General features: G+C 40.1%; 1 protein-coding gene across 1 annotated transcript; it reads left to right on the top strand.

Annotated features, from left to right (window-relative positions):
* Window positions 1-228: 228 nt before the first annotated feature.
* Window positions 229-27,354, top strand: TGM4 (transglutaminase 4). The gene is made up of 14 exons (XM_020807668.3): window positions 229-429; window positions 5,794-5,973; window positions 6,900-7,006; window positions 9,122-9,251; window positions 10,755-10,873; window positions 13,173-13,280; window positions 14,496-14,670; window positions 15,144-15,282; window positions 18,073-18,176; window positions 21,098-21,349; window positions 22,362-22,658; window positions 23,080-23,249; window positions 24,769-24,905; window positions 26,531-27,354. Exons 1-14 carry the CDS (start codon window positions 414-416, stop codon window positions 26,670-26,672), a joined length of 2,076 nt encoding a protein of 691 aa, XP_020663327.3. The 5' UTR covers window positions 229-413; the 3' UTR covers window positions 26,673-27,354.
* Window positions 27,355-27,668: the final 314 nt, after the last annotated feature.

Here is a 27,668-nt window from a genome sequence, read left to right as displayed (position 1 = left end):
TTTTAAAGGTTAAAATCCTTTGGATTGCTTCTAAATGTAATTCTGACACAAGCGATTTAGTGCTGCTCAATCTCACCATTCCACTCCCAATTCATAAAGTATTTGCCCACAAAGGTATTTGTCCAGGCTGATACCTTATTCAATCAGCTTCTTTTGATTTCAGATAAGCCGTCTGTCACCTGTACTTGATAGATTTCTTATGGCTACTTAATCTGTTCTTATGTTCAGTGAGAAGTCTAAGCTATTTTATTTCCTGTCAACAACTCCCTCTTGGCAAACACCACCCAGTGGCCACATACCTTCTGACACCTCAAAGAATCTAATAAAAGGAAGACGGCTTGTTCAGCCCATTCAGAAAAACGGAGTACGAGCCACACGGCTGATCTTTGCAGAACCAAAGCTGAGGAGGCAAAATGAGCAAAACAGCTGGTAAGTACATGAGGAAATGTTGCTTCCTTTTGAATAGCTTTCTTCTTCTTTGCCCTTGCTTGATACCTCTGGGTGAAGTAATGCAGAATAGCGCACTAACAAAGTTAAATAATGTCACACATTAATGGGAACTCAGGCCCTGAGGTTCATATCTTGTTCAATCAGCTTCAAATAAGGTTATAATTTGCTTTTTGGTTGTAGGCAATCTTTAAACCATTGGTAAAAGGAATGCTATTTATATTTAAAAAGCAATGGGGGTATTGAAGAGATTCCAATGTTGCAGCCACATTACAATCACCTTCTTTTTTTTTCTTCTCAGCATGACTAATAGTTTTGTTATGGTCTTATCAGTTTTCATGGAAAGTTCTGTGATATAGTTTATTTATGTATATATTTATTTATAGTTCTCTACCATAGCTGCCAAGGTAAGAAGTATAGCTGAAATTACAAACACTTTACATGCCATTGATTACAGTACTGAACTCCCATTGATCTCACTGCTTGATCTATAAAATACAGACACGTATTTAGGCTTCCCAATGACACTCTCCCCAAATATTAATATGGCTGTTAATAACTGATTCAATAAGGGTGATTCAGCTAGCCTATTGACATTAGAGCTTTGGCTTCTTTAAAAAAACTGAGTGACAAGCTGGAATGCATGTCACTCAGTGCAACCACTGCCAAGGAGCTTGTCCACTTGAGGAAAAAGGTACTGTACCTGGTTTAGCAATGTTCCTTTCTGTTCTTTTTTCCTGTTAGTCGGACATTACATTTGATCTTCTTCTCTCTGCCTTCCTTTGATTCTCTGTCTCCGTGGGAGAAAACTATTATTTTGAAGAGGGCTTTATTGTGGATAGCTCAGTGGTTTAGGTAGCTGGCTGTGGAGCCAGAGGTTGGGAATGTGATTCCCCGCTGGGGCTCCTGTAGGTAGAGCCAGCCTAGGTGACCTTGGGCGAGTCCCAGGACCCCTCCAGAAGGAGGGAAGGGTAAAACACTTCTGAGTAGTCTCTGCCTGGAAAACCCTGAAAAGGGGGTCACCATAAGTCTGAACTGACTTGACTTCACATTATTATTATGTTGCGGGGGGAGTGGATTTCAATGCTACAATGCTTCCTATGCAGAGTTTTTTTTCTGTATCAGGGACTCCGAGTTTGGAAGGCTTTAACTGACTCTTTGTTAAGTTAAAAAGTGGGGACTCAAAAGACAAACTATAGTGGGGAAGGAGTTTATAAGAATGTTCTTCCTTGGAAGCAATTTTTGGGACCAGACTTTTGCCATACAATGTACACACCAATATTAGTAAGCCTCAGTTCTTTTCAGGATAAATCATGCCTACCTGTGGTCATTTGCTACACTAGTTTTGCCCATTCAGACAAGCCCTAAGTGTGCCTATGGGAAAAACTTCATTCAGTTTGTCCAAATACTAATCCAAATGATGCAAATTTGTACTCTTTGCATTGGTGCATCACTGCATAGACCAGTAATATTGATGCTCTTGAAAGCTGCCTAATAAATGATGTGTCTTTAAACAAAGTCATCCAGTACATGAAGACGAACAGGCAATTGCCCATCTGTGTATGTGTCACGTCCTAACAGCTGTGCTCTTGTTCAAGTATATTTTTAATGTGTTATGGTTTATAAAGGCTGAGATAAAAAGAGGTGCTTTTGTATTGGCCATTTTGTTGTTGTTTTTATGCTGACCAGACAACTCAAGGCTCAGTTCAATAAGATCAATGCCACTCCCCCCACCCAACATTTTTGCTTTTTTTTTGTACTATTGACTTGTTCCAGGATTTGTTGTGTTGAGCAGAGTTTAGTGCAACAGTGCTTCCTATGAAGTGCTCATTTCCACGTCAGAGGCTCCCAGCTGAAAACCTTTCATTAGCTCCAAAATTAGCTTTTAAAAATGGATGGGAGAAAATTCAAGAGGTAATGTTTCAGCAAGGAAATAAGTTGATCATAATTCCTTTCCTGAGAAGCCTAGACAATTTTCAAAGACATCGTTCAGCACTCTTTAGCATGAACCACAACTAACTGTTCTCATTTGCTGTGGTGTTTTTGTCCATCTGGTCACGTCTTAATCTCGAGGCAATTTATCATTGACCCTTCAGACACACTTTAACAGGAAGCAATAGAACAGCCAGAATCAGAAAACATTGAATGAAAGGCAGTGAAAAGCCTCAACAACACTTGCAAACAAAGATAATCAGGTCTGAGAAAATATGGGAACACAATGCAGAAAGTGCTGCCGTGCAACTATTTAAGATCATCATATATAAATTCTTTTATTTAAAAAAAAAACAAGCAAACAGCAAAAACTGCAACGAAGAGGGCTAATACTCTGGACAGAATTCTGTTATGTCCTGTCCATGCAATGCTGTATTGTATGAACAGCTGGATAGTTCTGGAACTTACAGAAGAAAGTATTCAGTACCTCCTTACGCAAGCAGAAGTCTCATTCATGTTAATGGGTGTTTTCTGCATTTGTTTCAGAAAAAGAGATTGTATTGAACTATGTATGTGAAGTGTTCATTTCCACCTGTGCAACAGGATAGTCACTTCTATCACTCAAATTTGTGTTTCAAATGTAATTCATTTCCCCAGAGGCACATGGCTGGGAACCTGAGGCTGCCTTTTAGCAGGTTGGATTAAAGGGATAAATTTCAATTTTTCAAAAAACAGAAAGCTACGATATTATTGAGTCCAATGCTAACTCTCATGTAAGTGGATGCCAGCCACACTGACATGCATGAAGTCTGAGAAGGAAAGAAGGAAACAAAGGTTTTGTTGACAAAACCTTTGGTCTAGATGGTCCAGATAGAAATCCAATAAATAAATAAATACATTTGTTGACCAAGAGTACAGGTGGCAGAGGTACAGCCTGGCTGGGTTTAACAGTGTACCTAGCCTCCTACAAGCGACCTACGCATGCATGACTAACTGAAGAAAAGAAATTCTTCTCATGTATTTTTCCCACTGCCAAATTAATAGATTCTATTTCCTTTTCTTTTTGTTTACTCAACAGAGAACAAACAAAAAAAAAAGATCAGAAATGCCACACCAGCTTTACAAGCAAACAATTCCTTAGAAATTGTTGTAGGACTAGAAAATTCCTGTGGCACTTTAGGCCTTCCTGGTTTTCTTTCAGGGGTGACATTAAAAATGATTGCATAGGAACCTAATCACTCATTAAGACAACTGTGTCATTTGCAGTGACATCAGTTCTTTTTAAAAAATAACTCATGTAAGAGTGGCCTTGGCTTAGGACTATAGCACACAAGGTCCCAGTGTGGCCTCTATGAACAGACATCCTGTTGCATGAAATCTCCCTTTAATGCCAGAGGTTTAAACCTCCCCTCCTTGTATGATGTATGCTCAATGTTAATATTTGCAAAATATTAATACTGACATCACTGCAAGTAATGCATTTAGTGTAACAGTTGACTTACAATATCAGGATTAATCTAGAGGAATCTGAGTTTACGTTTAGAAACTGATTTCATGTTATTCTTCCAGTGATATATTTCCTCCACTGATTTATTCCCCCTTGTCTGAGCATTGAGATCTGCAAACAAAGCTCATTTCTACCCTCTGACAACCAATCACACAATAAAAGCTCACCTGCAAGATACAGAACATGAGAAAAATGCTAGCATGTGTCTTTTACTTCTTCAGGGAACTCCAGCTGGAAATAAGAGCTCGGTGGCATGTCAGCCATTCTTCAGCTCTCAAAGGAAAAGGACAATCAAGCTTACCTGTCCACAACTGTGATGGTGGGGAAATGGAATGTAACACCTCTTCAGGCAGTAGTTGAGAAAGAGAAATTGGGATTCTAGCCTCATTCTTTTTCCATTATGACAGCCATCATTTTAATGGACGTTACAAAGCACAGAAGAGCTAGAAATCCTTAAAAGCTATAGTTTAAGGCAGATATGGGCTGGCATCAGGCTTCAGGGAGTCCCCTTTCCCCCCCAAGAAGATCCACCAGTTATAACCAAATAGTACACACGGGAAGCGGAGAATCAGTGGAATTGGTTGCCTACTGTAGCCCCGTCATCCTACACAATACAAATACATCTGCATTTAGTAACTATAGATTAGCTCTTTGAACATAAAGTTCTCAAAATTGGCCAGCTACACAAAAATTTAGTCAAATGTGATGAATCAGTACTTGTATCATGCAGGCGAAAAACGTGAGGTTAAGAGATAGTATATGGACAATCATGGCAGGGATTTTTTAAAATCACATTTTCTTTTCTGGTGTTAAATTGTTAAAAATCAGACACTCTTGCCAATCTACTGCTTTCTTTGGGTCTCCCCCACCGCATGGCCTCAAATTCTCTGATTCTAAATCTGCCTCTAATATGGTAAATAGGAAAGCCAATTAGATTTGCATACACCTGGGAGGCAGGAAAGTTTTAAGGGTCGGATCATACTTCCGCACTATTAAAGAGCAGGCTGGGTAGGTGGGGCTCGTCAGCCATGGAAGGCAGCCCATCTAGGAGAAGGAAAACTCTGATTTCAAACCTCCACTGCCTTGTGGCTATATCACTGGTGGAAAAGGCTTCAGGAGTTAACCTAGAGGCAAAATCCGGAGCTGGAGTTCCGAAGGCAGTTCGTGTCGTTCTGGTCCTTGCCTTTCCATTGGACCAGTTCAGCAATGTGGAGGGTGGGATCTGCTGCTCCGAAACAAGTAGCATGCTCCTTGTTTCGGAGCATGCTACCATAGTCTCTCGAGACTGAAGGATGCCTAGAGATGGTGAACTCCTGAATCAATCTGCAGCTCCTGTGTGAATATTGAGTTCAATTTCAAACATAGTACAGGCTGCAAAGCAAATCCAGTGTAGTCACACCCTAAATAGCATATCATTAGCAACAATAGCAGGGAAAACTATACCTTCTGTTGAGTGACAAGACACCATCCATGCAGTCTGTTGGTTCATTCACTGACTACTCTTCATTAGAGCTTAGGAGTTTCCATTTAAAATCTCTTTTAAATCTAAGAATCTAGTGTGGTCGATTTAGAATACAATTCACTGGGATTTCTATTTGCTACCATCTATTTATTTTACTTAACCATAGTTGAGTTTTGTTCCTTAAGCACATTTTGTTCATTGCTAGTAACAGGTATTTGTCTGTTTAGTTTCCTCTCTCTTTTTGAAAACAAAACAACTAAACAAAAACACCTTAACTTCAGGTTATCACAACTTTAAATAACATAGTTAGCTTGGTCTAAGGAAACCCTAGCTATAGAAGGCTTGTTGAGTTCTGCACAATCTCTCGTGCATAAGAGCAACCTGAAAACCAAAATAACGACAACACAACCGATACATATTAAAGATTTTTTTTGGTCTTTTCCAGGGGGTCCTCTGAAGGCTGTTGGCGTTGATTACCTGAGAGAACAGAACACCTTTCTCCACCATACCAATGACTATGCAAACAGAAGCCTGATTGTGAGACGTGGGCAAGAGTTTAAGCTGAAGCTGGCTTTTAGCAGGGAGCTGAATGAGGATGACAAAGTCCACTTGCAGCTCAGCTTTGGTAAGCACTGCCATCATATCACTTTTTCATTAATAAAATATCAGTTTTTAATTAATAAAATATGCATAGAAATATGTGTCCAAATATCAAGTCTTCAGAGATTCTGCCGTCTGTAATCACAAACCATAAGGATGTCAGTCAAAGCTGAAGCAAATTCATAAAGATTTCCACCATTTTCTGAATGACTTAGGATTTCAGAACTAACTCAATTTTACAGAGAAGTGCACTTTTTCTTTTCAGGACTACAGTGAGTAAGAAGGGAAAGCATAGGAATGAAGAGACATAGCAATGGAATGTATTTTGTACGCTACACTGATGCACCCTCCTTATCCATTCGGGTGGTCCATTCTATGCAGTTGTATCCCAATGGAAGCAAGCATATGTGTATTAGGGCAGCAACTGAAAATGGGGAAGACAGACAAAAGCTGGTGCTTTGACATCTTCTATTACAGTCCTTATTAAATTGTTGAATATTGTTCTCCTCTTCCTCCCTTTCCTTTTTATTATTATCCTATCAAAGATCGTAAGGGATCATGTCTATTCTGACTTCAGATGCAATGGCTCTAAATAAAGATGTTGCCTTGCATCCAAACCAAACTCTAAGATTTTTCAGCCAAGAGGTTTGTTTCTTTCCTTCACTTAAACAATTGGCTCTAATGATCTGTAAGATTTACTTCTCATTGCATGACCAAAGTATTCTAGATTTCCACATTTTATATGTCTTACCATTTTTAGTTCTTCATTCACTTTCATACTCTTCATTGGTTACCCTCTCAATCCAAGGAATTCTTTAACCCCTTGGGAAAAATGTATATTGCATGTGCATGCAATCTTTAGTGCAGCACGTGTTAAGACATGGGATTCCATACCATATGAAACATGCCATGTTAAATGTTACTCATTAGTATATATTTTTAAAATTTCAGGTGAAAAACCAATGGAATCCAAAAAAACATGTTTATCTTTGAATGCAAGGTCAGGAGAAAATGATCAAAATTGGCATGCTAAGATCTGTCAAACAAATGGAAAAGAGGTACGTACATATGTATGGAGTATTATATATTTAAATGTGCACTTAATAGTATGTATTGATTTATGTGTTAACAGCTGTCACACATAAGATGATTTAAAGTGCTAGATCAGATAAATTTCTGTCATGGTGAATCTTCCAATACTTTTCCTTTATAAGCAGCAGTGCAGTGGTAAATTTGGGAATGTAAGTGATCATGACGCCAGTCCAAACATAAAGAGAGTTCAAAAATGCAGGCAAAGGTCCACCAGATCAGTCCATATTCATAAATAAGCAGTAGGTCTTTTGTAAAGTTAATGGCTCTTAGTTCAAAACAATCCACTCTCAGATACTTTGTAGTTCGGCAGATATATTGCAAAGTTATACTGGAAAATACATTTCTTTGTCAGCTGCTCTGAAAATTGCAATTAAGTTTAGAGGAAACAGGAAAGCTGAGGAGAGATGATAGATGTCATAGTCCCTGCTATTGAGAAAGTTCAAGGGCTTCACTCCTTCAAGCCCTGGCTCCACTATAGAACTGTTTGTAATTTATATACTGTATTTCTTTGTATCAAGGAATGAGCAGGTGATGAAGGGATGAGGGAATCAAGAAACATACAGTAAATTCAGTATAACTCCAGGAGCTCTGTAAATGGTGCTGTGTCCAGTTTCCCCTTGCAAAACAACATAGTAAATGAGCCAAGGAACCATGTTGTGAAACATAGGAACAAACTGTTTTCAAAAGCAGAATCTAAAGAAACAAAAAAGGAGGCAAAACATGTGGCACTTTATAGACTAATTATTATATTTTAATGTCAGCTTTCATGGACAAGTCCACTTTGTCAGACATATGGAAAAAACATTAAAGTCTCTTTAATGTTTAAATAGTAAGATCCTGGTTCAGACTTGAACCATCATGGTCTTCTTCATGACATACTGAGAGCAGTAGAAGGAAGGATTAGAGGCGAAGGACAAAGAAGGGAGATGTAATTAATATAATGTCAGCTCACGGGCGAGGTGTCCATAGTCAGAGGCCAAGAACTGTGTAAGGTAACATAATTGTAAAAGCTGAATTAAGAGGAATTAAAAATACAAATGTGAGTGTAAACAAAATTTCTGCGAGTGAGGAAACAACTGATGGCAATGCCTAAATGGGAGAAAGGAAACATGCAACAATTTAGAAAATTTGTAGACTAAGCTCAGTTTGTTTTTTAAGCTGTATTTTAAAGACCATGAGTGTATCTCTGCATAACCCCTTCTCTAAGAAGACGCAAATGCAATAATGAGGAAAAGAAACAATGTAGGAAAAGCAGGTGAATCTTTCTAAAATCAGATGGAACAATTTTTTAAAGTATGTTGCATGCTTCTAATTTTGCTGAAAGCAGCTGCTTCCAGTTTGTTATATTCAATTTAAATATTTTATGCTATTAAATATAAGATGCATTGAGATAATTCTGCTGAAAATTCCTTGAGATAATGTTTTAGTATATAATGATAGCATAAGCATTCTAGAGATTAGTAAATGTAAAGCTTTTTTCCTCAACAAAAGGAAAAAAGAGGTGGGAACCAACACACCACATATTCATAACTAAATAAAGCAAATTTTTATTTATTTATTTATTTATTTATTTATTTATTTATTTATTTATTTATTTATTTATTTATTTATTTATTTATTTATTTATTTATTGCCATTGTAAGTATATACACAGTACTGTGTCAGTACTGTGTACCCATACAATGTAACCCATACAATGAAATTCACAGACATCCAGAGACCAGACACATGCACACACATAAAATTCCCCAAACACTCCCCACCCATAAAGACAGCGGAAAAACAAAGATATAGTGAAGGAGAAGGAATGTTCCCCCAAGTAAATCTGTGCTCTAATATGGAGAGTACAGACAGACAATCCCAAAAAAGTCTGAATGATAAGAGCCTCAAGGAATCTTATTTCTGTAAGACAGAAATGTGGGTGGGTGAGAGGACCTGACAGCTGTAAGCCATCCAGCAGATCCCGTTATCTTAATATTCACTGAGCTATGTTCACATTTGCACTGCCCCAGGGGAAATTTTGTGATATATTTTATTATGTGGAGTGTCGTCGTCCAATGTTGATTTTGTGGTTTTCTTAGTGTGTGATAGCTGTAAGCAGTCCAGCAGATGCAATTATTGGAAAATACCTTCTTAAGGTAGCAATGGGATCCAGCATTTATTGTCCTGAGAACAATTCCATCTATGTTTTGTTCAATCCTTGGTGTAAAGGTAACTACCATGTCCAAAGGCTTTATCTTCTATTACTACTGTGCGCGGAGTCTATGTGAGTATGTGAGTGAGAGTGAGTGAGTGAATGAGTGATAAAAAGATGTGTCTCTCCTCTCCTCATAAAAACAGTGAAATCTCACTCTATGATAATTCCCAAAGTATAACAGTATCTAATAAGATTATCAGGCTGTCCAATACTGTTTTTTTTTTTGAGTGTGTGTGATTTTATTCTTCTGCCAGTCACAATATAATCATTTTACACATGAGTAAATAAAAAACATGGGTACAATACTCAGTATTCTGTCACTGCAAACAGAGCTTACAAATTCCTGAATTTGAGCTCTTTCTATTCAGATTTATTTTAAAAATGGCTATCAGTTATAACATCTATATATAATTCCCAGTAACATACATAATATGGCTATGTTATACCAGTTATTGAAAGTAAGGCATTATTTCACTCAAGCTCTGACTGGGGGCTTCGCACAAGCACTTGGTTGTCCAGTGTAAGAAACAGGTGGCCTTTCACTTGATCTAACATGGTTCTTATAGCAGGGTTAGGAAATACGTGGTTGTAAAATGTGCTGGTTCTTGTTTCCTATCTCGCATTCCAGGATGGTTTGTTTTGTGATTGGTCATTGGAAGGCGAGCATGGACTTAATTTTCAGTTCTAATTTCCAAGGCATGTGTCTCTCAAAAAATTTCAACCTGGACTATACCTACTGGCTATTTTGCCAGACACCTCCCTAAAAGAACTGAAGATATGATGAGACTTGGCTGACAAGACTGACAATTAAGAAACTTTCAACAGTCCTGCTTAGGCCTTTCTTGAACCACAGTTCTACTAAAGCACTGGTTCTTAACCTTGGGTTACTCAGGGGTTTTGGACTGCAACTCCCAGAAGCCTTCACCACCAACTGTGCTGGCTGGGGTTTCTGGGAGTTGCAGTTCAAAAACATCCGAGTAACAAAGGTTAAGAACCACTGTACTAAAGCAAAGTATATTCTTCTTGTGGATCTATTTGATAATTAACAGCTCAGGCTGTGTTTTTAGGAGTTTCAAGACACCTGATTGGTGGAATAAATGGATCTTCTGGCTGCTTTCTTTCTGCCAGTGTTTTGTCCTTCCTCTCTTTTTGGGCTCCACATTCTTCCTTTACAGAGAAATCAATTTGGCACTTTTCCTCTTGAGTCATTGATACAGGGTGGCCCACTGTATTTCAAACAGGAAAAGAATTATGGGAATATGCTCAATAATTCAACAGTAGAAATACATATAGCCATCCATCCAAACTGCTTTTGGACATCTGTAGTTGGAAGATGGCAGCCAGGCCACAAATTTGAATTCAAGTTCTTCCATAATTTTATATGAATCTCTACCAGACTCTCTTGGCATTTGAAAGCCAGAGATGTGGTGTCACACCAGTCAGAAAGTGTTGCCTTTCAGCCTGAGTTTTGGTCAGCTGTATGAAAAAGTGAATAATACATTATGTGTTTGTTTTAGCGGATTCTGTTTTCATGGCGGACAATGATGAAAGAACTGAGTATGTGCTAAATGATACTGGTTATATCTATGTTGGATCAACAAAAAACATACGAGGCAGGCCTTGGAATTTTGGACAGGTAAGAGATTGCATATTTCTCTTTATTTATATACAAACACACACTTCTGTTTCATTTAATTAAGTGGCATGAATGTAAAATAATGTGTTATTATGTACCATCAAGTCACTTCTGCCTTGGTGACCTTCACAGGGTTTACAAGGTATGCCAGATGTTCAAGTAATGGTTTAATATTGCTGTCCCCCAGTAGGGTTTGGAGAGGATTGGCGTGGTCTAAATAGGGTCATTTGAGGTCAGGGGGAGGAGCAATATGCCATTTGGAATTATCTTTGCATCCAAATGGCATACTGACCCCAAACAACTCCATTTAGTCTGGCTCTTTCCACTGTCAATTTCTGGCTTAATAAACAAGCCATTTTAGAATCTCGACAAATTGAACATTTCCTCTGCAGAGGGGCAGGAGGAAATTGTTGTTTGCCTCTGCTAGACCATCACTGATGCACTGAATCACTTAAAATGTATTTTGAAAGTGCTTTCCTTGCCTTGTGTATAGTGCAAACGAAAAAATTGCTTGCAGCGACAGTTTCAATTAGCACTTCACAAAAAATCCAAAGAAAATATATTTAATTTAACCGAAGTGATTCAGTATATCAGTGATAGTCTAGCAGAGGCAAAAGATAATAATTTCACTTCCATTCAATTTCCTCTGCCAGGGAACAGGGGGAGTGTTTAATTTGCTGATATCCTGACGTGTTGTGCTCATGAAGCCACTTCACAATACCAGAAATTGACAATGGAAGGTGCCTTGGCAGCTTTGACAGCTGCAAGGCCTGATTTTGGTCCATCCCCAGCACATACTGGAAATGAACCCCACCAAAAAAAAGAAGAAGAAGAAGAAGAAGAAGTCCCTGAGAAGTGCTCAAAAGATGTGGGTAGAAGCACTCTAGGGACAGATTGGTTTTCTCTAGTGGTCAATCTGATCATTGAACAAAAGAGCAAACCAACTCCGCAGCACACCAAACAGTAGGACAAATGCCTGTTTGATTGAACCCCAACTATCATTTAGTTCTTTCCTTCCCAGAATTGTCCTCCATGACAGTAATTACATGTCACAAATGTTATGATGTAGCCTTACATGAGAATTGGTGCTATGTTATCCTTCTTTTCTCCCACCCCCACCCCATCTTGAATCATGTCTTAAATTATAACTAACTAGATTGGCAGGAGGAGTATGTGTGTGATTCATTTGTTCAATTTTTTCAGAATTTCTCAGTACAAGAGGGTTCCCAAAAATGATGCATACCCACAAATTTCACAACAGAATATACATTAATATGGTTTCTGGAGAGTGGGAAAGAAAAAAGTGTCTTTTCCACCTTCACACCTGAAATCACTTTGTGTGAGTCTAGAGAGGGGAGTTTTAAAACTATAGCCTGTCTCAGCAATAACTCCCTTGCCAGCTAACTTGCTGATGCCTCTTTAATTCCCACCACCACCAAAACCAGTCAAGGAATCATGGTATGGGTGGGTGTCTCAAGTGTGCACTGTGTGCAAAGAATTTTGTCTAAGCATTTTTGTCATATGACCATGTAGATAATCATGAATACGTTAAGCTTTAGATTCTGGCATGGGGTGCTTTCACATTTAGAGGTCATAGTGCTTCTATCCAAAGTAGCACTATTCCATCTTTTTCATTTAACTGATTTTTTGTCTGTTAAGAAAAAGACAGAACAAGCAATAGGAAATCATGGGAGGTTTCCAAACTAAAGATGAATGAAACAGGATGATTGTTCATTAAAGGCCTTGGTTGGAAATACCTTCTGAGTAGCACACCCAAGTAACATCATTACATTAAAAACGCAAATACACACACACATACACACACACAACACACACACACACACACACACACACACACACACACAAATTGTAGCTTATTCCTATCATTGGAGGGGTAAGAAGATAGAGGCGTGCTTCTGGCAATTTTCAGTGGGTGTTTTGGCCTTTAAAGGCTGAATTAATGTCATGTTCTATAATAAATATACTGTACTATGCTTTATGCATTACAAGAGAGCCATTTATATTCAAATATGATGTCTGCATAAACTCATTTCTGTAATTATCAGCACTAGCCTAGACGTTACTGTATATGCTGATTAAACATTATTCCCTTCTGAGCAGCAATGATGATTTCAGCCAATCACTTTTTTCTTAGATGTCAAAATAGCACAGTTCACATTTGAAATCCCTATAAAGAATTTAGATTACAACAGCAGCTGCATTGATTAAAGGAAAGGGAATTTTCCAACTACAGTACGAGCAATATAATGATGGGCAAACTATATGATTTCTAAAACAGTTTGAGGAAGACGTTTTGGATTGCTGCATGTACCTGCTAGACAAGAGCCAGCTGAAGCTGAATGCTAGAAAAGATCCTGTGATCATCTCTAGGGTCATGTCTGCTTTGGTATGTTCATCAATAAATACTTTAACACAGATTGCTGTATTTTAGATCATGGGGATGAAAACTGTAAAGCTATACCTTAGTTATTCAGAGCCAGTTCAAGGGATGCCTTGCTCCCCAGTCATGGTTGCTACAGAAGCATATAACAAAAGAATTAAATTAAATTAAAAATCATGCGACAAGTAATAGCATAAGTACTATTCTCACACTGAGTGTTGTACAGTATCAGATGGCGACTTTGGACTGTTGCATGTTTTTTTGTGTAGAACGGTGCAACATGGTAGCACTGGCCAAGTCTTGCGGTGAACAGCAAGTATCTGGCAAGAACAGGTCTAAGCAGAATGAAGAGTCTCAGGGCAATCAAAGATGGTTCCTAGGAAAACCAGCCCCCTTTTTGCCACCAAAGTTTCCTTAAATATCTAGGCAGCATTTGGAAATATTAGCTTTAAGACTACAACCCTCATGCTTTTGCTGAAGAATTATGGCAGCCCAAAAGCTGCTGTACTTCTAAAAGCTTGCTGTTACTGACCTGCACTAAAGTCAAGAACATCTCTGCAAAGGAGCGGAAGATAAGTTCCTCCTTAGGTATTCTCATCGGGTTGGTTGGCAACATCAGATAAGAGATTTCAGCCAACCAGAGAGAAAGCATTTTTGGCTACAGCATCCTCCTTATGGAACTCTCCCCAGGGAAACACAACACGTACCTGTTATGTTAGCTGTTGTTTTGTGCTGCAGTATACTGGGTTAAACAGAGGGAAAGCACCTAGAATGTGGAGGTAATTGTCTGGAGATAATCTTAATTTCAGAAGCATTTTCTCCAGTGTCTAGACAAGACATGTGGTATATGCTAATGAAATTATTGGGCTGGAGACAGGATAGAAATTATGGATTGACCCAATGAATCTATAGATGCTGTCCCACTGTGTCTTTCAGTTAAAATGACCAGTAGATTGGTCTTATTCATACAAAAATGTTGTAGGACATTGGTCTTTTTGATTCAATGTTATAACTACCCAAATCGGCTGCACATCCCTGTTTATCTGAATAATAAAAGTCTCCTGCTTTGCAGGTTAAAAGCCCAGAGTGGCTTCTATAGGTGAGTTGAGAGGAGTCCGTTGGGTGTTCGTCTAGCAAAGGTTCCACAGTTACAGAGGTTTTCTCAGAGGACAGTGGAGGAAGTCAGGCTGTATGGATCTCTGTTCTTCACCTGTGTTTTAGGTTAATTCTGATGATGATCGTGGAGTGCTTTTTGCAAGCTGGTCTGGACACTATCAAGGTGGCACCTCTCCTCTGGCCTGGACGGGAAGTGTCCCAATTTTGCAGCAATATTACAAAACAAAGAAAAGTGTCTTTTATGGTCAATGCTGGGTTTTCTCTGGAGTGCTTACCACAGGTAAGGCACACCTCTGACAGGCAATTGTTTCTTCTGTCACTTTTCCTAAATTTGCTAATGAATTTGTTTTGATGAAAATAATGCAACATGTATATGGCTAGAAGCATCATAACTTGGAGTATTAGGTAGTGGGAAATATGACAGATGGCCTGTTGTTTTTATTTGTAGCATTCCCAGAAACGTGGTTGGCCACTCTTGGATTCAGGACTAAATGTTCTTGGTTTGATTCAGGAGGTTTAATTTCATCCTCTTCTGAAACTGTAACATAGAAGATTCACTGAAATCACTCCCCCCCCACTTAAAGGCCTGTGGCATCTCAAGTCTGGTATCCTATATCCAAAGAGCAGTGGCGTCTCATCCCTTTTGTGCCATTGGCCATTGCTTAGAAGGCCCTCTGAAAGAATCATGAGCCATGCATCTTGCCGAAGGAACCATAAAACAATTTAGAGTTGCTCTCCTTCTCTATATTTCAGTGATGCGCAGTCTCGGCATTCCTGCCAGAAGTGTGACCAATTTTGCTTCAGCTCATGATACAGAAGAGAATCTTAAAGTTGATGTTTACTTGAATGAAAAGGGACAACGAGTGGACTCGCTGACAACAGACTCTGTTTGGTAACCATTGCTACAGATTGCTAATTGATTGTTATAATCTAACTGCTCTTCTTTTAATATTACTAACTAAGCTTTTCTGGAACTGTCAGCAGCATTATTGAACAGCATTACTGGATACTTCCAACTTTCGATTCTTGAGCAGAGAACACAATTAAAATTCCAGAGTTCCGAAATACTGGCCAGCATCTTCTTGCCATTTGTGCAAGGTTTGCACAACCAGTTGTGGCTCACTGCAGCTAATTGATGAAGTGCCCGTCTCTGCCTTGGTCGCATACTTAATGCCCTTTCTGATGAATCTTACACACAGAAACAGTTTGGTGTTAACATCTGCCTTTTCAAGATAAATTCTAACTAGGAAAGTTGTCATTTTGTGTAGTGATTGTAATAATTCTGGGTGGCATCCAGGAAAAACGACAACATAATGATCAAGAAATCCCACCAGATTTCTCACAAGATTTCTTGGAGGGGGGAAGGGAAAAGTCTTGCACAGCAAAATCTTGTTGGAAAGAGAAGAGAGTTATTCTCCCCCCTTTACAGGAACCTGCAAGATTCATATTGCTGTCACAAGATCCAGGATTCCCAGGACACCTTACATTTTACTGTCATTCTTTGTATGTGTGCGTGTGGGAGTGGAGGGGAACCCACATGGAACTCAGGTTCTTCCAGATGGAGCATTTATACTCTTTTAAATTGCCTGTTAAGCACTGATCTTAAGAGTAACTCCCTGGACATCCAGACAACATTCATCTTACCTCATTAAGTACAGTGTTTTTTTACCCATGAGCTTCCAGACTGGTCGGTCTATCTATCTATCTATCTATCTATCTATCTATCTATCTATCTATCTATCTATCTATCTATCTATCTATCTATCTATCTATCTATCTATCTATCTATCTGTCTGTCTGTCTGTCTGTCTGTCTGTCTGTCTGTCTGTCTGTCTGTCTGTCTGTCTGTCTGTCTGTCTGTCTGTCTGTCTGTCTGTCTGTCTGTCTATCTATCTATCTATCTATCTATCTATCTATCTATCTATCTATCTATCTATCTATCTATCTATCTATCTATACACACACACACATATATATACACATATACACATATACACATAGATATAGATAGAGATAGATAGAGATAGATAGAGATAGAGATATATATATAGCTATAGCTATAGCTATAGATATAGATCGATCTCTCTATCTATCTATCTATCTCTCTATCCATCTCCCCATCTCCCCCAGAACTGCAGGTGGGTATGTTTTGTCCCTCATCATGTTTCTTATTAAAGGGAGTAGAGAGGGAAGAAGAGGAACAAGTCACTGTAATAAATGTAACGTCTAATATGCTCAGTGATCTTGTAGAAATAAGATTGTGATTGTGAAGTTTTACACAAGTGAAGCTTCTTACAGACCGAATCTGTCCACAGACTGAGACATGCTGTTATTTCTGCTTTCCTCCTTTCCATTCTCTAAATTTCCAAGGTAAGTTAAATCTTAGGCAAAAGCTAACGGCATTTGGGCACAGGTCCTAGCATGTCTAGTGAGCTTCCGTTACCACGTGTTAACAAATGACAGGCAGAGATAAGACCAGGCTGTCCGGAAGACCTCTTACATCTTTTTAAAATACTGTAGTGTATTTTGTTCTTTCCTACATCTTCAGTACACTATAACACCTCTGCAGAAGTTTTTTTAAAATTTCAGTTATTCTTTCAAGTACTGCTTAAGAAAGCACATGCTTTGCTTGGAAGATGTCCCAGATCCAAGTTGGGCAGCAGAGCGGAAATCTCTCTCTGTCTAAGACTTTGCAGAGTCAGAGGGCCTAGAATCAGATTTCCATAACCTGGACCATACAGATTGGAGAAGACTGGCCTAAATAGGCCAACAGCTTGATAAAGATACAGTATATTCATGTTTGTTTATTCACCATTGCTGTGGCTTGCATGCACAGTTAACATAAATCAAGTTCCCAATTATTTATTGATGTCTTCATAAACAAAAGGGGGCAGGGACTGTGTGGCCCTGCAGCTGTAGTTGGACTACAACTCCCATCTGCCCTAGCCAGCAGAATCTAGACTGATAGAAATATATCTGTGAAGATGCGCAGTCATCCAGCTGAGGTTATCTGGAAGCTGAGTCATGGCAACTGAAGAAGCTACTTGGATGAGTAATGAAACATTTCAACCTACCATATTTTTCTGTGTATAAGATGATACTTTTTATCTAAAATATTTAGACTAAAAATTGAGGGCTGTCTTATACACAGAAGTAGGGGGAAGAGATCAAAGCACTGTGGGATCACAGCTCTTTGATCGCTGCTTTACCTGCCACTTCCTAAACCTCAGGGGGCTTAGGAAGTGGAGGGGAAAACCAGAGATGAAAGGGCTGCAGGATCACAGCCCTTTGATCCTGCAGCCCTTTCACAGCTGCTTTCCCTCTGCACTTCCTAAGATCTTTGATCTTGCTTTCGTGAGGCTTAGGAAGTGGAGGGGGAAAACAGCTATCAAATTTTCTAATTTGGGGTTAGAAACGTGGGGGTCGTCTTATACATTGGGTCATCTTATATATTGAAAAATACGGTAATAAGAAGTCCAGTTGCCATGACTCAACTTCCAGATAGGCTGAGAGACCTTACTGCTTCATTGCATTTCAAAGGCCATACAGTAGTTGTCCATCTCCACCATGCATTCTATTACATGTCCTATTGATATAGTACATATACGTATTAGATTTAGTATACGATGCTGCAGTTGAGATCCATTTTTTATTTCCATTACTTAAACTTAACTGCCCACAGGAACTTCCATGTGTGGAATGATGTCTGGATGAAAAGGCCAGATTTGCCAAAGGGATTTGATGGCTGGCAGGCAATTGATGCCACACCACAGGAAAGGAGCCAAGGTAAGACTTTATACATGAGCACAAGCAAATGAAAAGTTAACATGTTGGAGATATTAGAACTGGGTTATCTTTGCCAAACCATGTTATTACCATACAGATTTCCATTATTCTAAGCTGGTGGTTTCCAACCTTGGGTAACGCAGGTGTTCCTGGACTGCAGCTTTCAGAAACCTCAGCACCACTGCTAGTGGTGAAGGCTCTGTGGTTACCCAAGGATGGGAACTACTGGTCCGGGCAGTAGAGGAGCTAAAGCGATGGTATGGCCTCCATGGAGATACGTTTGCTCAGTACTCCAGAAAGCAGCCTGCCTTTATTTCTTCAACATTTCTCATTAAAAGTGTCAAACAGTCTTTGTGGCAAGTGTGTGTGTGTGGGGGGGGGCAAGGTCTTAATGTGAAGGCATCTCAGTTTATAGAGCATGTTCAGCAAGGCATTAGGAATCTCTTTTTTTCACTGTGAATGTTAGCCTCTATATCTGACTTTGTTTCTATAGAGATTGAACAAAATTCCTGACAGCCTCTACCATGCTGGGAATTGCAACCATGGCGACCACCAGAAGTGAAAATGCAAAATAAGTGTGGGACTATTTATCAACTCTTTCATCTGACAGAATAAGGGAAGGCAGAGAGAGGCACCTTTGAAACCCAAGTAGTGTCAGGGGACCAAAGAAATGGGGAGAATGAAAAATGAGTGTGAAGGAAGGAATATCATTAGTAGCCTCTGGAAAGCAATTCAGATACTGACCTTATACAGGGGAATACTAAGTGCCAAAATAATTTCTAGCAGCAAACTACACATACTTCTGGGCTCTGCAGTGTAAAGGGGTGTAGCTTGGCATGTGTAGTCATCTGTATTAAATAAAATGTTTTATTTTATTATATTATTTATAGTTGTACGCTGCAATCTGACATCACCATGTCCACCACATGAGGAGAAGTTAGGCTTATTGATTATGAGAATGTCCGTAAAAATTGTCTGTTTCCTCAGCAGGCAAAGTCACTGGGCACAAAGAAGTATTGGAAGTATAAGAAGCATATGGGAGAACTGGAATTCTGGCAATTTTATTTATTTATAAGATTTTTTAGCCACGCCATTACTAATGGTCTCTGAGCAGTGTGCAACAACATTAAAACTTTAGAAAAACAGTAAACCATTAAAATACCCAATATTATAATAATACCCCATATTAAAACAGTCAATTTATCATTAATAAATACTGCTGCTCATACAGCCAGCTAAAGGATACTATTTAAATAAAATGCTGGCTAAACAGAAAGGTCTTTGCCTGGTGCCAAAAAGCCAAAATTGTCAGAGCCAGAGGGATATCTATAGGGAGGGCATTCCAAAATTGGGGGGCAATAGCCGAGAAGGCCCTATTTCATCCCCTCAACTCTTTCAGGGATGGCGCCTTCAGAAGGGCCTCCCTTTTTGATCTTAGAATATGAGCAGACTCGTATGGAAGAGGGCGGTCCTTTAGGTCAGGGGTTCCCAACCCCTGGTCCGCAGCCCTGTGGCAGTCCATGGCCTGGACCGTGGAGCCAGATCTCCCACCCACACAGCCTTCACACATGTGTGTGAGTATGCCCATGCCCCTTATGAACACCCTGCCCCTTCGTGCATGCACACAAGTGGGCCCACATGCTCCCTGAGCACCTCCGTCCCTTCATACACCCTGTGTGAGTGCCCTGGCCCCTTCATGCATGTGTGCAAGTGCATGCTCACCTGCACGAATGTACCCCGCCCCTTAGCGCATGCACGTGAGCGCAAAGGGGACCTGCCTTCCCCACGCACGGACCCCATCCTCCCCCAACTGGTCCATGGTACCAAAAAGGATGGGGACCACTGCTTTAGGTAACCAGGTCCTAAGCTATTTGTGGCTTTATATGTCAAAGTAAGCACTTTGAATTGGGCCTGAGCAGCAACCGGCAGCCAGTGTAATTTTTTCAGAACTGTTGTGATATGAGTCAGCACAGCGGGACCACTTGCCAGCCGTGCAGCCCAGTTCTGTGCCAGTTACAGTTGCCAGACCATCTTCAAAGGCTGCCCCATGTATAGAGCATTGCAATAGTCCAGTCTGGTTGTTACCAATGCATGTGGACACTGAGTCCACCTGGGCTTCCAAGGTCAGACCTGGGTCAAGGAGCACCCCCAAGCTGTGAACCCTGTCATTTAGGGGGAGTGTAACTCCGTCTAGGGCAGGGAAATGGCCCTTTAACCTATCTAGCAGAGCACCTGCCAGCAACACTTCCGACTTGTCTGGATTGAGCTTCAGTTTATTCAACCTCATCCAGTCCATTATCAAGTCCAGGCACAAGTTCAGAACGGTGACTGCCACACCTGGATTGGTAGAGAATGAGAGGTAGAGCTGGGTGTCATCAGCATATTGCTGACTCCTCAGCCAAAACCTCCTAATGACCTCCTCCAGTGGTTTCATGTAGATATTGAATAGCATGGGGGACAGTATAGAACCCTGAGGAGCCGCCATGGATAAGAGCTACTGTCCCCCAGCACCACATTCTGGACCTAATCAGCCAGGCAGCAGCAGAACCACCATAAAACGGTGCCTCCCATTCCCATCCCAGCCAATCTGTCCAGAAGGACCCCATGGTCAATAGTGTCAAAAGCCACTGAGAGGTCCAGGAGAATCAACAGGGACGCATTCCCCCATCTCTCTCCCAGCAAAGGTCATCAAACAGGCCGACCAAGGCAGTCTCCAGCCCATAACCCGGCCCGAAACCCAATTGAAATGGATCTAGATAATTCATTTCATCCAGGAGAGCCTGGAGCCGCTCAGCCATTTAGCTACTACTATTATTATTACTATTATTTATCTGTCACTAATGGACATAGAAATAACTACGTGGATGGGGCCTAAATACAAATGAGGAAAAAGCTCCCTGAATATTCATTTTTCTCTGTAGGGATTTACCAGTGCGGCCCTACTCCAATAAGTGCCATCAAAAAGGGAGAAGTTTATCTCCCTTATGACTCCAAGTTCGTTTTTGCTGAAGTGAATGCAGACAAGGTCTTTTGGCTTGTGAAGTATGAGAATGGGACTGAAAAATACATCAAACTACGTGAAGAAACCAAGGTGATAGGAAAGAGCATCAGCACCAAAGCAGTTGGAAAGGACACCCGTGAAGATATCACCAATCAATACAAATTTCCAGAAGGTATCATTTTTTCTTTACTTTTTCCTGTCTGAGGAAAAACATTTATCTTCCATAATTAGTAGTAATGTAGGACTTTCATATAGAAGTTTTAATTGTCTGATAAGGTTAATGACCAGAGATGAGGTAATTCCTGCATGTGTTACTTGTAGGTAAGGGAAAAGATTAATGGATGGGAAAGGAAATGTAGTGATCCAGAATCATTCTGATGTGCAAATTATGATGTATTTTGCAAATTTACTGTTCAAACTTTTGATGCTCTGTACTCTTATGCTGTGAAGTACCTTTCCATTTTATTTTTCTATAGAATACTTTAAAAGAAATGTAGTAGTCTGAAGCTTTAAATGAGAAAGCTGCTTCACAGTGAAACATACATGTATCAGCAGAAGTGGGACCACTTTCAGACCTATTAAGTAATTAACAGCAGTAAGCTTTTGCTTCACAATCAAGGGCCCTTCCCACATGATCTGAAGCTTACTATGTTTGACAGGATTCAGGACTAGAACTCAATCCCCCTACCTTAAAATCACTTTACTTTGCCCCCCCCCCGGCCTGAACATCACAACCCAACTGCCAAAATACCACCTACAGAGACAGTCCATGTCTTTAGAAGAATATATCATAACTACCAGTAACCATATAGAAAAAAAGCTCATTCAAATCATTCCAGCTTGGAAAGTAGAAGCCCCCCTGCAGCAGAGAGAGGGAGGAAGGCTACTTTGAGAGCAAAAAGGGCTGGACTGACTCAAATCAACCTTTGCATCATGTGGTCAGTAAAAGGATACTTTGAATTCTCCTGTTTTATAAGCAGAGTAAATGCCATGGTATTTGACCATGAAGTCACACTCAAATGCTGTGGATAGATATTTGTCTAACCTGAGACAATGAGAGAGAGAGAGACTTATGTATCATAATAGTTAATATTGAGTATCTTGGATTTGACAAGGCATCTGACAATTGAAATTGTTTCTAATTACCTCAGAGTTTATTGTTTGCTATCATTACTATCTCTCAGATACTCCGGAGGAAAGGAAAGCTGTGGAAACTGCTTGCTACTACCTGCAGTCTTGCTGTCTGGGAACTTCAGAAGATAAATCTGAGTCCCCCAAGGCTGACTTGAAACTTGGGATAGAAGGAGAAAAGGCATTGTGGCCAGGGCAGCCCATTGACTTTAACATTGTTGTAAAGAATGATTCTATGGGCTTGTGGACAGTCAATGTTGCTGCCTCTTGTCAGCTGGAAACTTATACCGGGAAAGTAGAGGCCAATCTTGAAAGCATTAAGCAGACCATCAACACAGAAGGGAAGCCAGGTATGCGTCCTAAAAATCTGATGTCATGTTCCTATATGTCATGTTACAACGATGAAATACATTTCTGCTTTTCTAAAGGAAGAGGGCTCAAATTTGGGCCCACATTACCTCTTTCTGTGAGGTACATAGCTGTTCATGGCATGAAAGTGAACAGGGTTGCATTTCCCTGTGGGCAGAATCTTTCACAAGACATGCCCTGTTTGTTTATAATGTTTTCTCCTTGAAAATGCAATAACAGAGAAGAAAAGCCATGATTTCTTCTTTGCAGTCCTCTTTCTGCTGATATCTCCTCTTCATATGTCAAAGGCAATGCCCTTCTTTAAAAAATAATACCCACCGCTGAGATACCATGTTCTCTTCTTGCCTTGTGTCATGTTTCTTTCTCTAGCTGTCTCTTTTGTTGTTGTTGTTGTTGGTGCAGTTATTGAGATCCCTGTGAAGATAGCAGCTGATGCTTACATCAAATCGCTGATGGCTGTAGAGGATGAACTTTTGATCAAAATTAATATTATTGCTGAGATTCAAGAAACCAATGAGAAGCTCACAGAAGAAGTAACTTTAAACTTCCAGTATCCACCTCTCAGAGTGGAGGTAAGAGGCTAAATAAAAACACAACCATGATGACATATGGTAGTGGTTGGTATTTATAAAACCTAAGAATTAATAAGCTGGAAATGACAACAACAACAAAAAAATAAGTCAACTGAGAAGAACTCTAGAAGAAAATAAAATGTTCTATTTAGTTTTTTAAAAAGAAGAGATAGCTGGCACAAACCCTGGAGACAGGGTTTGTTCCTTTAACACAGCTCTTCACAGGTGGAGAAAAGAAATATGAAATAAACATGCTGCCAAGAGGTATTACAGAGAAGTCTAATCATCAGGGGTTACTGTCAGTCTAGGCCACTGAACTGATTCATTGCAGGTTGGGCAGAATCAAACACTGAGTTGCTTGGAGCTCATCTAGACGGAGCATTTATTCCTCTCTGCTTCATGTCAGCTAGTGCCACTTAAGGACAAAAATCCTAGCATGATCTGTATTTATTACCCCACTTCTCTTCCGTCTTAAGAAATCAAAATCTCTTAAAGAAATGAGTCAAAAATCTTCTTAAAATCTTGAAGAAACCCTAATGAAACCAATTAAAAACCTTTATGATGCTCTTCTCTGCTGGATCTTTCCCCACTTTGCTTTAGCACAGTGGTCAGGAAACAGGGGTAAATTACCCCAAATGGGATAAAAATGAAAATCCTGGGGGTAATGAGGATGGTCGCGGCAGTGCAACCGTCCTCATTACCCCCAAGCATTTTGTTTCCGACAACACTGTGTGTAGGCAGGCATTCCATCACGGGGAGAGCGAGCCCTGGTGAGGAACAGCACAGGGCACCCACCTGCCCACCTTGCCTCCAAAGTGGGGGGGAAGGCGGTGGACCGGGCCAGCTGGACTCTTTGCCTGGCAGAGCCCTGGCCAGGGCTCTCCTTCCTGACCACCGCCCGCCTGCCCAGTGCGCTGGCAAGGAGGCCCCTTCCCGCCCCGCCTCACCTGAGCTCATGGCTGTGGACCTGCTGGCCCGGTGGTGCCCGCCTCCCCTCGCCAAGGACGTGCTTTCCCGGCAGTGTGGCAGCTCCAGACTGGCTGCTCAAGCAGTGGCTGCAGGTCCCGGGCAAGCGCAAAGGTAGGGGAGGGGTCGGCCACAGATAGCAAGAGCAGAGGGGCAGTGCTGGGAGGTGGTGGGGTAATGTTGACGTATATAATTTTTTTTTTGGGGGGGTAAAAGATAAAAAAAGTTCCCTGACCCCTGCTTAGCAGATTGAAAGGTCCAAAATACAGCACACATCCACTGCTAATGGACCACAGAAATCAGCTTCCTTCAAAAACCACTGTAAAAAAATCTGATAGAACACCTAGAAATGGTCTTCTGAAGGATTTTTGAGGAGGAGTTTTGGTTTGATTAAGTGAAATAATGCTAAATTGAAAGCTTCTGACCAGAGAAGCTTTTACCTGCCTTGCCCCAATTATATTCCAATTGTTACATTTGCACATATTAGATAACACATATTATGTTCCTGTTTTCATCAACATCATCTGATCTTTGATTTTTATTTCTTTTACAGATGCCAGAAACTGGGAAGATTGATCAAGATTTTATCTGTGCCTTTATTTTTAAGAATACATTGTCCATTCCCTTGGAGAATTGCAAACTCTATGTAGAAGGCCTGGGTTTCTTTGTGATGGAAATATTTGACCAAGGGTAAGGAGAATTTGAATCAAAGATCCTGCCACATAGTGTTGGCCACAGTTAACCAGCCATTTCTGTTTGACCAGACTTTTTGTCTCTCAAGCCCCCCACCTGCTATCTTGATGTGTGCATTCTTTAATTTGTGCCCCAGTCTTTTCTGCAGACTGCACAGAGCCTGGAAATGGCCACCTGGGACTTTTTTTTCTTTTTAAAGGCACATTGGTTTTCTTTTTTTAATTTTGGCCGTGTTCACACCACCAAAATGTCTCCATGTTTTCTCACGTCTTTAACTCACTGAACAGTTGCATTTTGTGGACATGTGACATATATCATGTGATGTGTGTTCTAATTGCTTTTTATATTGCTGCAACATTTAGAAATAAATGATGTGCTATGTGTGGCTTTACTTCTTTAGAAGAACAATTCCCTTCTTTTTTTCCCCCCAATATTCCACCACTACCCTTAAAAAAACCCTCTAGCATTGAGGTGATACCTACCACCACTGCCTTGATGCAAGACCTGCTGCTTCTGGAAGCTTCTGGTCAAAACTTTCCAATTGGGTGGGATTCAACTTAGAGGTCCAAAAATACTCCTGGAAGCCACAAGCAGGCTGTGGGCATACTTTGCCCACCCCTACTTGAAAACTGTTGGAGAGTGAGCAAGTAGCAAGACAGGACCTGTGTAAGTTTGTGGATTCAGCCGTTTAAAATTCAGAACGATTACCTGAGCACACTTTCTCCTTTGTAAAAGGAACCATGTCTACTCTTCTTTCTAAAAAACCCAAGAAAACCTATTAGAGAAGTACTAATAGGAAAGGGAGTAGAAATCCGAGTTCTACCAGAGAAAGTTGCAGGCAACAGAAGTCACAGATGCCTCTTTCATCTCTAGAGTACAAAGGCAAGATGTTTCCCCCTTAGAGAGAAAAGTGAAACCCGTGAGAAAGAATGAACCCTAAGAATAGCAATTTAAGGTTGAAAGAAGGTCACCCTTGGTCAGAATCTGAAACTGATATTTCATCTTCATTTCATGTCATTTCATTCTGTCTCTTAATGTTTGACGAAGTGGACATGTCCACAAAAGCTTACATAAAAATATAATGGTTAGTCTTCAAAGTGCCACATGGTTTTGTCTTTTTTTTTTGTATTGTATTGTTTTGTTTGTTTGGATTTCGCCTAATATGCTTGCACAGACTAACATGGCTACCTTTTCCAAGTCTTCAAGAAGGTACACACTCTGTATCCTTCTTGAGTGTCAGCTGGGTTGCATTCAGTCACTTTCAACACCTCGAGCAAAAGCCGTCTCACACATAGAAACCAAACTTCCTGCTCCTTCAGCACTGCCCATCTTGAGAATTGTCTTTCCAGTTGGAGAGTTGGAGAAGCAAGTACTTCCTTGAAACTTCATTCAGAGGCTCGGTGACCCTGTTTCTCCAAGAATCGGCACATTTGTTTTTTGAATTTTTTTAAATAATAAATTATCAAGTGTGCATGAAGAAAAAGAAGTCTCCTCCTGCTGTACTGAAAGGGAAAACTTGCACAAGGGCTTTTGCATGTGGCTTTTAATTGTGAAGTTTTTCTACTGAGTATGTATTATGCAAGGATTAACACGTGCTCTTTGTATTTTACTTCTTCTCTTAGGGACCTAGCACCAGGAGGAATATTTAAATGCAAAATAGTTTGTGCACCAAAAAAGGCTGGTCTGAAGAAGATTGTGGCCAAGCTGAACTCTACTCAACTAAAAGGGATAACTGTAGAAAAACTCATTTCCATTACTGAATAGGGTCATTTCCAAATATCAACAGGTGGTGTCAGTAGAGGTGTACGCTGTGAATGAGCTTTATTGACACTTGACATGCTGGCAGCCCTGCTGAGAGAGGCAGAGGCCAAATTGTCAAGCTAAAACAGTTTAAGTGGCTGAAGTGTTTTGATTCCTGCTAATGAAACTTTGATCATTCTGATCTTCTCTTGCTTATGTAGAGATTTGACTGCTTGTGGTGACTAAGAATGTGATTCATAAAATCTGGAATAGCATAATGTGATGGTATTGGAAAAGAGCTCTGTTTCCCTTTTTGCAACCCCTCTTTGGTTTTGTGTAATGTCAATATATTTGCCCCTTTGCCAGCTGCTAATTTTGACTTGATTTGCAATGTTTATCATTTGTATGCCTAGCTAGAATATAGTAAATATATACAGTATATTATAAAGATACATATAACCTTTTGTGTTGTGGTGTTTTTTTTTATATATAATATATCCTTCATTATGTACGGTACATTGTGCTATTCAGTTTTAACAAGGGCTAACATTTTTCACGTGTAGCCCAGATTTTACCTCAGAAAGTTTTGTTTTCACTATCTAACCTCAAAAAGAACATTTCAGCTGTATCTTCTGCATACTATAATGAGTTTACGTACTAACCATTCTTTGTTACATTTCCAATGACAATAAAGATCAGCACTTTATTCTTCATACTGTCTGTCTATTATGCTAGTTATGCCACAAATTTAAAAGGGAACACAATGGTGAAAGTAAAAACATCATACATCTTGATGAAAGATGCTGGTCCTTTTTTGACTGCAGAAGTGATGTGGCATAAAGAGAAAAAGAAACCATTTTAGAAAGATTGCGTATGTATCGATATGTAGCATATTGAAGTGGGGTCTTCTGACTGGTCATCTGCCCAGCCACCTACCCATAAAAAGCCTTTGCTTAGCATCTGTGTGGAGCTAGAACCTAGACTACTCAGTGTATAGCTGCCCTGACTGAGGATCAAAGT

Source organism: Pogona vitticeps, chromosome 6 (genome assembly GCF_051106095.1).
Source record: "Pogona vitticeps strain Pit_001003342236 chromosome 6, PviZW2.1, whole genome shotgun sequence".
NCBI classification, from domain to species: domain Eukaryota; kingdom Metazoa; phylum Chordata; class Lepidosauria; order Squamata; family Agamidae; genus Pogona; species Pogona vitticeps.
Note: the sequence above shows the minus strand (reverse complement) of the source record. Positions and strands in the feature narration are given on the sequence as shown.